The sequence below is a fragment of the Dermacentor silvarum genome, chromosome 9 (genome assembly GCF_013339745.2).
Source record: "Dermacentor silvarum isolate Dsil-2018 chromosome 9, BIME_Dsil_1.4, whole genome shotgun sequence".
In the NCBI taxonomy this organism is placed as follows: Eukaryota; Metazoa; Arthropoda; class Arachnida; order Ixodida; family Ixodidae; genus Dermacentor; species Dermacentor silvarum.
In genome coordinates this window covers 85,149,169-85,161,654 of record NC_051162.1, presented here as the reverse complement: position 1 = coordinate 85,161,654, position 12,486 = coordinate 85,149,169, and the positions used below count along the sequence as shown (strand labels likewise).

Below are 12,486 nucleotides of genomic sequence, written 5' to 3'. Positions count from 1 at the left end.
TCAGATTCTGAGTGTGGGGTCGTAGGTTCGCAACTCACCACCGCCAACGTTCTTTCTTTAGAATTTATTTCGTCTTATATTTTAATTTTCTTAGAGCGATTCATCTCGCGCAACAGACTGAGGGACAGGTTTCCTCGTTGGGTAGGCATAAAAATGACCACGCATTTGAAATTAAATTTATACAGTATGCATGCGATCAGAGCCTAGAGATCACAGCATTGGGCTGCCGTGCTCAAAGGCAGAGGTTCGATTCTACTGTCGGTCATTCATTTTTGTTCTATTACAGAGGTCCGAAATGAGGTGAGGAAGAAACCTGAATACCGCAAAGTGCCAGGAAGAAGGCTTCACATTAAAGGAGTGCTTCGCCAGTGTAAACTGATTCATCATTGCTCTTTGGCACCCCTCTCAAAGCAAAGGCCCTCCTTACCTGAGCAGCAAGTGAACCAGGGGCTTGGGCAGCAGAGGTTCGGGCAGCAGCTGCAGCCACTGCTTCAGGAGGCCCGACACGTCGTGCACAGGCGCGGATGCCAGAACCACCGAGGCAATTCTCAACGAAGCGCTCGTCTCCAATGAGGACTGCAACGCACAGGCCACCACGAAGTCATCAGCAAGGTTTAAAATTGACTCATGTTCTAGCAACACGTGGTTCACACCGTCTCAATCAAGTTCACAGCGGGACAAACGCCTTCCCCCGGAGGTATACAATCCCCCCACTGCTGTATCAACCAAATGCACCTTATATGCCCAGTGCCGTACGTTCCATCTGCAGGCACTTTTGTAAAGTATACTCAGGAAAATGGAGCATTTCTCACCATGCCAGCTCTATAAAATTAAAAATATTAAATTATGGGGTTTTACGTACCAAAACCCGTTCTGATTATGAGGCACGCCGTAGTGGGGGACTCCGGAAATTTGGACCACCTGGGGTTCTTTAACGTGCACCTAAATCTAAGTACACGGGTGTTTTTGCATTTCACCCCCATCGAAATGCAGCCGCCGTGGCCGGGATTCGATCCTGCGACCTCGTGCTCAGCAGCCCAACACCATAGCCACTGAGCAACCACGGCGGGTCTGCCAGCTCTATTGGGCAATGCGATAGTGGCTACACTTCGTTTTGATGTTTTTGTTGCATTTCATAACATTTCAAATAACAATGCAGGGTCATCATGCGAAAGTTCAAGCATACGATACACAGAAATTGCACCGTGCTTTGTTCTGGCCCTCACAGATGACACTGTCCAGACTACATTTTCAAATTTGGCAAAGTACTTGACTAACATTCTGCCATAAAGAAAAATAAAGAGAAAAAAGCACCGAGGAAGGAAGCTCGGCAGCAGATGAAGATGCGAACTTTTTCCAACATGTTGCCTAGTCGGCAATAAAAGCACTGGGCTTCCCCGTTCGGGCGAACTATGGCCAGTGTATGTGAACAGGATGCCAGTATCCTATCAAACTACTGATTTTAATGGGGATGCAACACCTCCTGTTTATAATAAGATAGCCTTGTTCAAAACTGGGGAATGCAGAGCACTTGTACAGAGCAGCAGCTTCCTGAAGGAACGGGCTTTTGTACACACAAGAAAATTACTCGGTTACATCGTCAAGTGCAGGATCTGCTGATGCACGCATAGAGTTTCCCTCCAAGTGAACAATGGAGACGTTCAATGGTTTAAGCATCACATTTGCTTAAAAGAAATAACGCTTTTTACCGAAAATGGCCACCATGACGGAGATTAAAATTACATTATGGGGTTTTACATGCAAAAACCCTGCAAAAACCAGATTACGAGGCACACCGTAGTGGGGGACTCCGGATTAATTTGGACCACCTGGACTTCTTTAACGTGCACATAAATCTAAGTACACGGCTGTTTTTTACATTTTGCCCCCATCAAAATGCGGCTGCCATGGCTGGGATTTGATACCGTGACCCCATGCTTAGCAGCCCAACACCATAACTACTGAGCAACCACGGCAAGTCGTGTTAGTATCCCCCCCTCAACTAAATCTCATAACTGAAGCAAAAGGTTCTCAGTGCAAGCAAAGGCACACTTTGCACTCCATTTTTTATACTTAAGTTTCTTGTCATTTGAGTCGTGCCATGTGATCACTGCTTTCTCCAACAAGTGTGCAGCAGTGAAGGCCCAGTCTATAGGCATGGCATACAATCACAACTGGGCTAATTACCATTATATTTGCAATCACAATATACAGCAAAACACATGGCACCGAAAAGAATAGGAATGCCTATCTACTGACCATGATGTGCTCCCCTTGCAAAGAGGTGAATTTAAGCAATTGCTAAACTTAACCGAAATAATGGCGCGTAGTTGCCAGCACGAACCAAACAAAATAAGAAAAAATCAGACACCTATTAGCATGTGTGTTGTATATGCGGCAGCAGTCGTAGGCCGTTCCGTACACAAGCAAGCGCAGAGGCAACTAACCCTGAGCAGCCGCTGTCTTGCAAGGGAGCCCGACTTGCGCAGGATGCCTTCAGTCGACGCATGTGAAAGGAGCACTCGGAGGCTCTCGTCTAAAAACCTGCCATAGAAAAACAAATCATTTATTATGCTTTGATTTCCCATACTAGTTGCACTGAAAGCTAGGGACACACTTGTAGTGGAAGGCAATGGGTCGATTTTGACTGTTATTCAGCATGCAGCTAATCAAAATGTGAGCTTTCTTTTTTGCATTCCGCCTTTATCGGAATGTGGTCACCGCAGCTGGGATTCGAATCAGCAACCTAGCGCTCAGCAGGACAACACTGTAGGCACTGAGTCACCCCAAAAGTTGACAGGAAAAACAAAAACAAGGGGCATTTAAAGCTATAAAAAGAGCAGCACTGCACTGATAGAGTACTATATTTTAAAAATTTATTTCATATTTATATGGCAGTGCGAGGTTGAACATCAGACAAAAGGATTAGGGTCAATGTCCTTTCTTTCACCCCAACAGCAGCCATAGACGTCCGAGATGCAACCACATTTTCACATTATTTAGGCAGTTTTTATGCAAAAATACAGCCAGTCACTATCAGCTTTTGCTTAGATTAAATTTCAATGTGATGCTCAAAACAATTGCAGCTTTCCTCGATTCCGAAGCTATCAATGGCTGTAACACTAGAAACTTCTATTTTAGGGGTGCACTGGCACAGAAGTTAGCGGTGTTGCAGCCTTTTTTTTAATGAAAAAAGTGTCACATCAAGACAGAAGTGACCAACCAGGGCACTGTTAATCCAGCCACGAGGTGTGAAGACTGCTGTGGTTGCTCCAAGATGTCCAAACCAAACAGCGGCCATCCATTAGACGTCGCCTGCAAATAGTTTGCAGATACAAGCATGCCCAATACAGCGAAAGACAGTTAACTGCAGAAAACCTATTCACTTTGCAGCTGGACAGTAAATTGTGTATTACCGGACAATATTCAATGGAATGGTGCGGGGAGTAGGAAAATTAAAGGGACCCTGAACCACTCCTCAGGCCTTGGTGAAATAAAATAGTCCGCGAGTAGCATATGCTGTTGTGAACATCTCGAAGTTTTGCTGCCGTACGCGGTGCATGGAGCTCGCAAGCGTTGCGCGAAGCCACGTTTCTCTCAAACGATCTCGTTTCAACAGAGGCCATGATCCTCTCTTATGTGTGCTTTATTACGTAATAACGCACATTCCAATACAAGGCTGCTATTCATCGCTGCGGTCGGTTACACCGCGGCCGCCACGAGTCCACTGGCTAAGCGCATTGCGGCTCGCTGAGGACAAGCGCGTTTGGCTTACGTTTAGCGCTTCGTAGGCACGAAAACTGGAAGTTGTGGCATCTACGTTAACATCCAAAACGAAATTTGAACTGCATGCCATGGTGACGTTTGGACCCCACCCCACTCCGCTGTAGCCTTAGCAGTGCAAGGCATTGAAGAAGGAAGGGGGAGCACAGCAGAGGCAGTGTTTTATTGCCAATAACTCCGCTTCTGCTGAACGCATTGAAGTACTTTTTGCAGCAAAGTATTTCTGAAATAGCCTTTTTTTCACCTCAAATGTATTTCTCAACTTCGATAAAAAGTGGTTCAGGGTCCCCTTTAAAGTATATGAAAACAACCGCTTTACATAATGCTACGAAAGATGAGAAGGTGCTTTATAAAGAAAATATAATGAACACTCACTTAATAAATTCCTGAATAAAACAAAATCAATTTTGAATATGGCTAGTGATGCTGTTTCATCACGAATAAATGGTGCACATCCAAATGCAGTTGTGGTTGTAGCAAAGCAAATGTGATTGCGTGCAGTCCAAGGTATGGATACTAGCAGCAGAAAAATGTGTTTTGGGTGCTTGTGCCAGCTATGAACAGAAAACAGACTTTCTCAACAAAGGTTTTGGTCATTTTGCTGTACCAAATGTAGTCCTGACAAAGCTTACAGCAAACCACAACACATCAAGCTCTTAGTGTTATTCACATACTGCATAAGCAAGCATACCACAATGAACACCATTTAGTTCAAGCCACTAAGCAATTACACTAAATAGCCAATCTGGAGCTCCTAAAATGTCAACATTCTCTAAATATTTAGGGAGCTGAAAGTGAAATTTTATAAACGAGTACAAATAGATCATTCGAATATCAAATCTAATGCTGTATGGTAATTTGATTATAAAAAGCAGAAAACAATGACAAGAACATAGAAGAAAAAGGTGAAATTTATGCTATTTACAAATATGTTGAAACTGGGCAGTTAATCATAGAACAACTTAAGGGTCGGCACAATGTATGTCATGAGAGTCTCAACAAAAAGTAACATAACACTGTATGCATCAAATCACTAACTGAACCGAAAGTTCAAAATGCAGATGAGGAAGGGCGGTGGAACTTGACAAGGTTGTTAAAAGCCCAGACTTGTTCATTCATTTTCACTGTCAAATAATCAGTCAAGAATTGTCCTCAAGCCCCTCTTGCTATTTTAGTCCCTAAAGCAACAGTGAGCTCCATCAAATGAGTACTACTGAGGTATGCAAAAATTTCGAGAATACTGCCATGCAGCCCAAAAATACTGCTGTTACATTTAGGCTGGCTGCAAGCTACCACAGCAGTTTTGCAGCGTGCATATCAGGAAAGCGATTCCAGAAACTTGACTTTATCGAGGATACTTTTACATGCACAAAATATTATTCAAAAAAAATTTAAAAATAAAAACATCCTCGAGCATAGCGACACTGCTGTCACAAGTTATGCACACATTGTAGTTCATTCAAAAGTTTTGAACTGGGATCTCTTTCAGAGCACTTGTGGCAACCTGCACGTTTTCAAGTCCGATAGTGGTGTTTGGAGTTAGATTCAAGAGCTGGGGGAAAATGAAAAAGTCGCCCAATGCCAGTTAACAGGGAGGCTGGAACGGTGTTACTATGGCTTGCTCTGCCTAAAACTGCACTGTGTATCACTGATCAAGAGTGCATTGTATTCTGACCCATGATGCGACGCACGAACAGCTGTCCATTTCGCAAGCAATTTGCACTCTGAAGGCTCAGAGGAATTGTGTGGCTCTCTCAAACTAACAAGCCTGAAGGCTTGTCAGGTTGTCAATGATGAGCATATGCTTAGATAAAGCTAATGTTTATGACTTGTTGAAAGCGATGCTTTTCTTTTTTTTCGCAAACACCAGAAATCAAAGTTCTCATAGTTTCCAGTATGACATCCTTAGGTCCTATTTAATTGAATTCTGCGGTTTTACGTGCCGAAAGCATGATATGATTATGAGGTACGCCGTAGTGGGGGACTCCTGAATATCTTTGATCACCTGGGGATTGTGCACCGAATGCACGGTACATTGCCGTTTTCTGCATTTTGTCCCCGTGGAAATGCGGCCGCTGCGGCCAGGATTTCATCGTCCGACCTCATGCTTAGCAGTTCAATGCCAACACCACTAGGGAACCACAGCGGGTTTAAAAGTTTTTAACCAATCCTTTTGGTCTGCATTCTTTTCCGTTCAACTTGTTTTCTCCCAACTAGACTTTCCCATGGGCGGGACGCGAGTCAAAGGGTGGGATACGACCACTCACTGCACTATATGTTTGTCGAAAGATTAGACGGATATCTTGAGATAATCACGGTCAAGTGTTTTCCAACATCGTACTAAAAATAGCGCAATTCAACAAAAACAGCAGACTACATTGAATGATTAAGGTGTTAGAAACTTTAAATTATCTTTTAGACTATTTTATCTAAATCATCCAAACATTCCACTAGCGACCTACCAGAACGCTTAGATGCAGTTGTATTTTTTCATGTCACTTCAACAGGCATGACCAATTGGTAAATGTATAAATGTTCACTCTATGCATCTCAGTTTATTTTTGTTTTGTTTCAATTTCATTAGGTTCGTTTATGTGACCTACCCGTAGGTACAGTTTGTTTTGGACCTGTTGGCTATCGGCCCAATTATTGTGCACACAATTTTTGATGCTAAACTAATAAAGCAGATGGAGTGATTGACTGAAGCTGGCCCAGCACTGCAACTTTCGTACACGAAAATTAAAACCTGGAGAGACTAAAACGACGACCGAAACGATGCGTCTTGTTTTGGGAGCGTTCCATGTTCTAGCACAGCACAGTCCGCTCTGCAAAATTTCAATAACGCCGGCGACGAGCCCATTCCGCCTACCAGTGCGGAAATGCAAGGTGATAACGGGGAGCTCCTTTCAGCTCGCGGAGTTTGCATTCCAGCAAGACGGGTTTTTAATAACGGCCTACCTGTTTGCCCGTAGACGGCGTCGCCTTGAGGCAAGGAACTCGGAGGCCCATGCGTCGCAGTTCGTTGGCGGCCAGCTGCCTCTCGGAATCGGCGGTGTCCGGGATGGACATCTTCCTTTTCAAACCTGGGTTGCGGCTTTACGAATTGCGTTTAATAACCGGCCCAAAATATCCGCCCCCTCCAGTCACTGGCAATGCACAACTGCACAACGGGCGTGTATCCCCCCCTCCAGTTTTTTCAAGTTTCGTGCCAAACCGGAAGTCAAGCTGAAGTGCTCAAACTTGCAACGGCTTTTGCGCTTGTGATGCATCACCCGTGTGACCAAGTGAATTGTGCAATAAAAGCAATAACACGTAACTTTTTCTCTATTGTTTAGCATCAAAGAAGCAAAGAGCAATATTTGGAGCATGAAAGTTAGTTTGTAAAATAAATTGGTGAACTTTTTACACAAGTGCTTACAGCGCCACATGTCACGATGCGGTGCTCGCATTTTTAATCATCCAAAACAAGAAGTGCCACATTTTCTTGCGCGAGTAAAACAAACTTTAGAGTACGTGGCGTCCTCTATGTTCGAAATACTAAAGAACGTTATTTTCAAAAACATTACTTATTTTGTAGTTGCGCGGCGGCGCTAAAGCTGCTGTGTAGCATTTTTGTGTCAGCATTTTGCACTAGAATAATGCAACGAACTCGCTTAACGCACTAAAAGCTGTGTACGCTACACTATCCACCGCACATGCAAAATGATGTCATCCAGCCTGACGCTATCGCGAGGAAACAACGGGTGCAGCTGCGTTGGGCGGTCGTGAACCGGCGTCGTGTGAAGGCCGTCGCAAGCTCAGCTGTTTCCGAAGGCGGCGGTAATGACGTGCACGTGAGACTGAACCGGAAAGGCTGGGCGCGATGCGCGATGCCGGCTGCGTCGGGTGTCCGCCGCTGAACGTCGTCGGCACCGTGGCCCGCGCGTTCGGCGCGCTCTTCTTGGCCTGTGTCTTTCAGCAGCAGCTCATGGCTTCGCTCTATATCGCCGCGCTGTTCGTAGCGCTCGCTTGCTACGCCATCCACCGAGCAGCTCTGCCGCGCGTCGACGACGCGCTCGCCGCCGAGGTGATTCTCGGAGACGAACGCGGCGACGCCGCCGACGCCCCGTTGCCGCTCGTGTTCGCCCACCGCGGCGGCGGTCACGACGCTCCCGAAAACACCCTGGCCGCCATCCGGGAGGCGAAGCGTAACAACGCCTCGGGAATCGAGTTCGACCTCTCCTTCACGCACGACAGCGTCGCCGTCCTCTTCCACGACGAGACCCTCGAGCGAACCACCAACGGCGAGGGACCACTCGCTGACATAACCTTCGAAGCCCTGCGCCGACTCGACGCCGCCGCCAAACACCCGTTCGCCGAGCGCTTCGTGGACGAACGCGTGCCGACGCTCGAAGAAGGAGTCGACGAATGCCTCCGCCTCGGCTTGCGGCTCATTCTGGACGTGAAGGAGTACGATCACCGAGCCGTCACCCTCGTCGACGAGTTGTTTCGCAAGCGGCCCGAGCTCTATCGGCGGGCGCTCGTCGCCTCCTTCTACCCGCAGTTCATCTACGCGCTCCGGCGCCAGAACCCGGGCATCGTGACGGCGCTCACCTGGCGACAGGGATTCGTGGCATACGACGACATCGAGAACCTGCGGCCGCGCTTCAAGTCGCACACCAAGCATTTCCTGGCGCGAGTCGGCGACTGGCTGCTGGACCGGGCCCTCCACGGCGGCCTGCTGTCGTACCTGACCGGGGCCTCGGCCGTTCTCATCTGCAAGAATGTGCTGAGCGCCGAGTACGTGCGCTCGTGGCGGGACCAGGGCGTGCACCTCGTCGCGTGGACGCCCAATCACCCGGCCGAGAAGGACTTTCTCCGCAAGGTTCTTCGGGTGCCCATCATCACCGACACCTTGCGTCACGCCTAGACACTGCCTGACGCTTTTTAGCGCCTTTTCCAACGCACATAATTCATCACGCTTCTTGGTTAAGTCTTCACAAATTGCTGGTGGCACCGCTCGTAATGCTGGACAAGCATTACGAGCATTACATTGTGCATGACTGAATTTCCGACATGTGCTTTCAGCACCGCTGTATTTAACATGTAAGCCTGCAGTGACCCCTATGGCACTCGTTTTTATGTATTTTGCAAGATGGGGACCCTTTCCCTGCCTCTTATGATAGCAGGCGATTGACGGATGCAGTACATAACAATCCCATAGTAGATTCTTAATGAAGCTTCATATGCATGTTTTAACAAATGCATGATTCCTAATAATGCAATGCTGGACAATGTGGGTATATATAATATATCACTGAGAAAGCAAGCGGCGGAGGGAACAAGAGGATTACGAATGCAATTTGTCGTGTTTTTGACATCGCGATTTATGCTGTGTGACTTTTGCCCGAGGGTAAATCTCTTGATACTTGAGCGAATCTCAAGTTTTCGATGAACGAATGAAGTTTTCGGTGTGTGCTCAGAGTGGAAAGATCACCCTTGTGTGGTAAACAAGCTATAACAATTTATGAAATTGACACTACTGCTGCGCAAACATTTATTTAGTTAATTTTGTTTTATCCTGTCCACATGTCACGTAAGATAGTACTTTACCAAGGTTACCGTTGACTTGGCAACAAATCTTATATGTGACTGCCGTATTGCTGGCTACAGTCTGCCATCAATGCTTTCTGGTCTTATTGAGAATGAATTGAGAATGACATTTTGAATACACATTGCATGTTTCTGCTTAAATGACAGTAACTTAAACTACCTAACTTAAAGCAGCAAAGCTTAGTGGCTTCGGAGTTGTATGTAACCTCTTGCACAATCTTGCAGCTTTTTATGCAGCTTGTATAGCTCACGTTGCAGCCGACTTAGTCCTGGCTGGAATTTTTCTGCACCGGTGATCTCTGCAGAGTGTTCTGCACTTTCACAGATAGACGTCGGGGGCCTCATCAGTGAGCACCAATGTGCTTGATAGGAGGGGGTACCTAGAAGTCGCTGGAGTACTTTCCTTGACACATGCATGCCCTGTAATGCACCGAACATGCCCTTAGCAAGTGTCAGATTTATTTCCTTTCTGCATTGTGGTAGGTTCCGAGTTTGGTGTTTGATACTGTGAAAGAATGTGCAAACCATCTTTTTCTCATCTGCTGCAAGCACAAAAGGTGCAGCAGCGGGTGCACATGTGAGCTTGTTGACGACTTAGCATAGGGAACAAAGAAATGGCGCAAACACAGCACAACAATGGCTAAAAGGCTTGACACAGCACCTACTACCAAACTGTTGGTTTATTGTGCCAACCGCAGGTACTTATAGTTGGTAGTCAATGCTTTGTACTGTGTGTTTAAGCCGACATTGTATGTTTCTCCACCAGAAAAGGTGCGCTCTCTTCAATTGGAGATCCGTCAAAATTTGCTTCCGGGAGCTCTGTAGTGGTACTTTCATCTGAAAGTAGCAAAATGGTTGAACAATGCCTTTTGATTTGTTCAAAAACATGTTGATGCTTTTATCATTCCTGCTGACCATTGGCAAACTAGGCCGTTATTTGTTTTCAAATGAAGTATTACCGACCTTTGAAACAGAAGAAAACGGTGGAAATTCTAGACTGCATGTTTACTGAAAAAGCATCATATTTGTAGGCTTGTGTAAGCACAAGAACAGCTTGAGGTGCAATCTGTTCTCAAAAAGAAGCACTTGCGGATCCAGAGCGGTGCATCGGCCCCTGCAAAGATGCTCACTTCCACAGATGTCATTCTTTTTATCTGAACCATCCCAAAATTTCCAATAGCGGCTTTTACGGAGAGCACAATATAGCGCCTTTGCCCCTTCAACAGTCATCTAGGTATGCAGAAAAGTTCTGCACATACCTTTCAGATTTAGTGTTGTTAAAAACAGCTATCAGCTGAGCGAAGAAACGAAATGCAGAATTTTTTGAATATTTTCATAGCTTGTTCAGACAAACACTTCACTGCAGCCCCATCAGCAGAGCATTTTAAGCACAATATATAGCTAGTTGTTTTTATACTGTGTGCTTGGAGAATACCCAGCTGTTTGGGAGACTTTAGATGGGACAACGTAACACTACAGCTTCTTGCACTTCATCAGTAGTGCAAACAGTGCTTTGCAGCTGCCAGTCATAAATGCTGGATCATACGAAAGGAATGGAATCTAGTTAAAGTAATCCTTACATTATAGTGGCCTTCACGTGCATTACACATTAGTGCTCAAAGCAACAATCCTGCTGGCATTGCCAGAAACGGCAGATGTTCACCTTGATGAGCTGTTTTTTAGTGCAATATGTGTGTGATAAAGTATTTCGCAGTACATGTCATGCAAAAGTGTCTTAAGTTGCTGACTTCTGATTTCGATAGTTTCTTTAGGTGCATATGATGCTCAGGTTCAAACATTATATCTAGAAGTGTAGAATACAGTGACTAAGGGGGTTAGAAGTCTGATTTGAACACGAAAGGAACAATTGTGCTTTGGGTACCCACTCGCAGTGTTCCATGTGGGACTTTCATTATGCATATCATTATGGCCTCCAATCATCAATGGTTGCTTTTGGCAGCTAGCTTGCGCTCCCGTGAAGCAATAATCATTTGATGTTTTTTACCCAGTCTAAATGGTCCTCTTTTAATGGTTGTCTCTATCGAATTGTGCAGCTGCGTACAAACATTTATTTTTTGTTTGCTGTCACGTGGATGTGCTTCATCATAGCGACATTTATTTTTTACATCTGTCAGTATGATCCACTGATATTTGTGTCCTTGTTTATGTGTGGCAGTTCACTCACCTGGAGTGCTGAGTAAATAAATGAAGAAAGTATGGTGTCAGTCGAAGCATCCCTTTGATGTCCTGCAATTTGTGAAGCTTTTTTTTTTGTTTTCCAAATGAAAAGCACCTTGGCGAAGTCCAGTTTATTCCAAAAGCTACCTAGTAGTTGCTAAGGATTTTGACCAGGTCTTCTCATCTCAGTTGAGTAAGTTAGATCACCTCATTCGGCAGCAGTTGCACCAGTCTAGGTGAAATTTTATTGCGATAGCAATTACATGGACACTCCAAGCGGATTTCTGCTGTCGCTGTGAGGTTCCGTATAGAGTCCAACGGCGATGAAATCGTCGCCGCGTGCCGTATGCTGTATGTGCGCGAGGGACGCGCGCTTTCACGGGGAGCGAACGCGACTTCTTCCGTCGCGCGAAAGGCCCTGGGGGGACGGGAGGGAGGGGTGGTGACGTTTAGCTGCGGCACCAAATGCCTATTTATATAAAACGTTGCGATGCGAGAAGGTGGTAAAGACTTCCGACGCTGCTCGACGAGTGTCCCATTCTGATCTCGTCGAAAACCCCCGATCCGCCCCGGCCCAGAGGCACCGGCAAGTCACCAACGCCGCGCGCGTTCGGCGCGAACGCGGGCAAAACGCCGACGGCGTCGACAACAGTTCTGCGCGTTGCTGGTGCTGCCTCTTGTCCAAGTTTATGCAGCTGATAAAACTACTATCCTTACTCCGTATAGCTCTCTACTAATTTGCTATCGCAATTGATGCTTCGCCTTTCGGGTGAAACTGCGACATTTTTACTTTAAATTTATGGATGGAAGACCAAGAAAAAAGGTAAGTGAGCCTACATAAGGGCATCTAGCTATGATGCTAGAGGTAGTAGCAGAGCAAGTGCGTATAACAAAAGGCAACAAAATGGGAAGTTCCATTACAGACAGTGAAAG

General features: G+C 45.9%; 2 protein-coding genes across 3 annotated transcripts in view; one reads left to right on the top strand and one right to left on the bottom strand.

Annotated features, from left to right (window-relative positions):
• LOC119465350 (uncharacterized) overlaps positions 1-6,972 on the bottom strand; it is a 38,235-nt gene extending 31,263 nt beyond the window's left edge. For both annotated transcript variants that reach the window (XM_037726140.2, XM_037726141.2), the window contains exons 1-4: positions 6,742-6,972; positions 3,224-3,315; positions 2,448-2,544; positions 428-576 (exon numbers count right to left, since the gene is read on the bottom strand). In XM_037726140.2, coding sequence (XP_037582068.1) covers positions 428-576; positions 2,448-2,544; positions 3,224-3,315; positions 6,742-6,852 — 449 coding nt within the window. In that variant the 5' untranslated portion in view covers positions 6,853-6,972. The remainder of the gene's footprint in view (positions 1-427; positions 577-2,447; positions 2,545-3,223; positions 3,316-6,741) is intronic.
• Positions 6,973-7,461: 489 nt separating this feature from the next.
• Positions 7,462-11,611, top strand: LOC119465349 (glycerophosphodiester phosphodiesterase 1). The gene has a single exon (XM_037726139.2). It carries the CDS (start codon positions 7,646-7,648, stop codon positions 8,690-8,692), a length of 1,047 nt encoding a protein of 348 aa, XP_037582067.1. The 5' UTR covers positions 7,462-7,645; the 3' UTR covers positions 8,693-11,611.
• Positions 11,612-12,486: the final 875 nt, after the last annotated feature.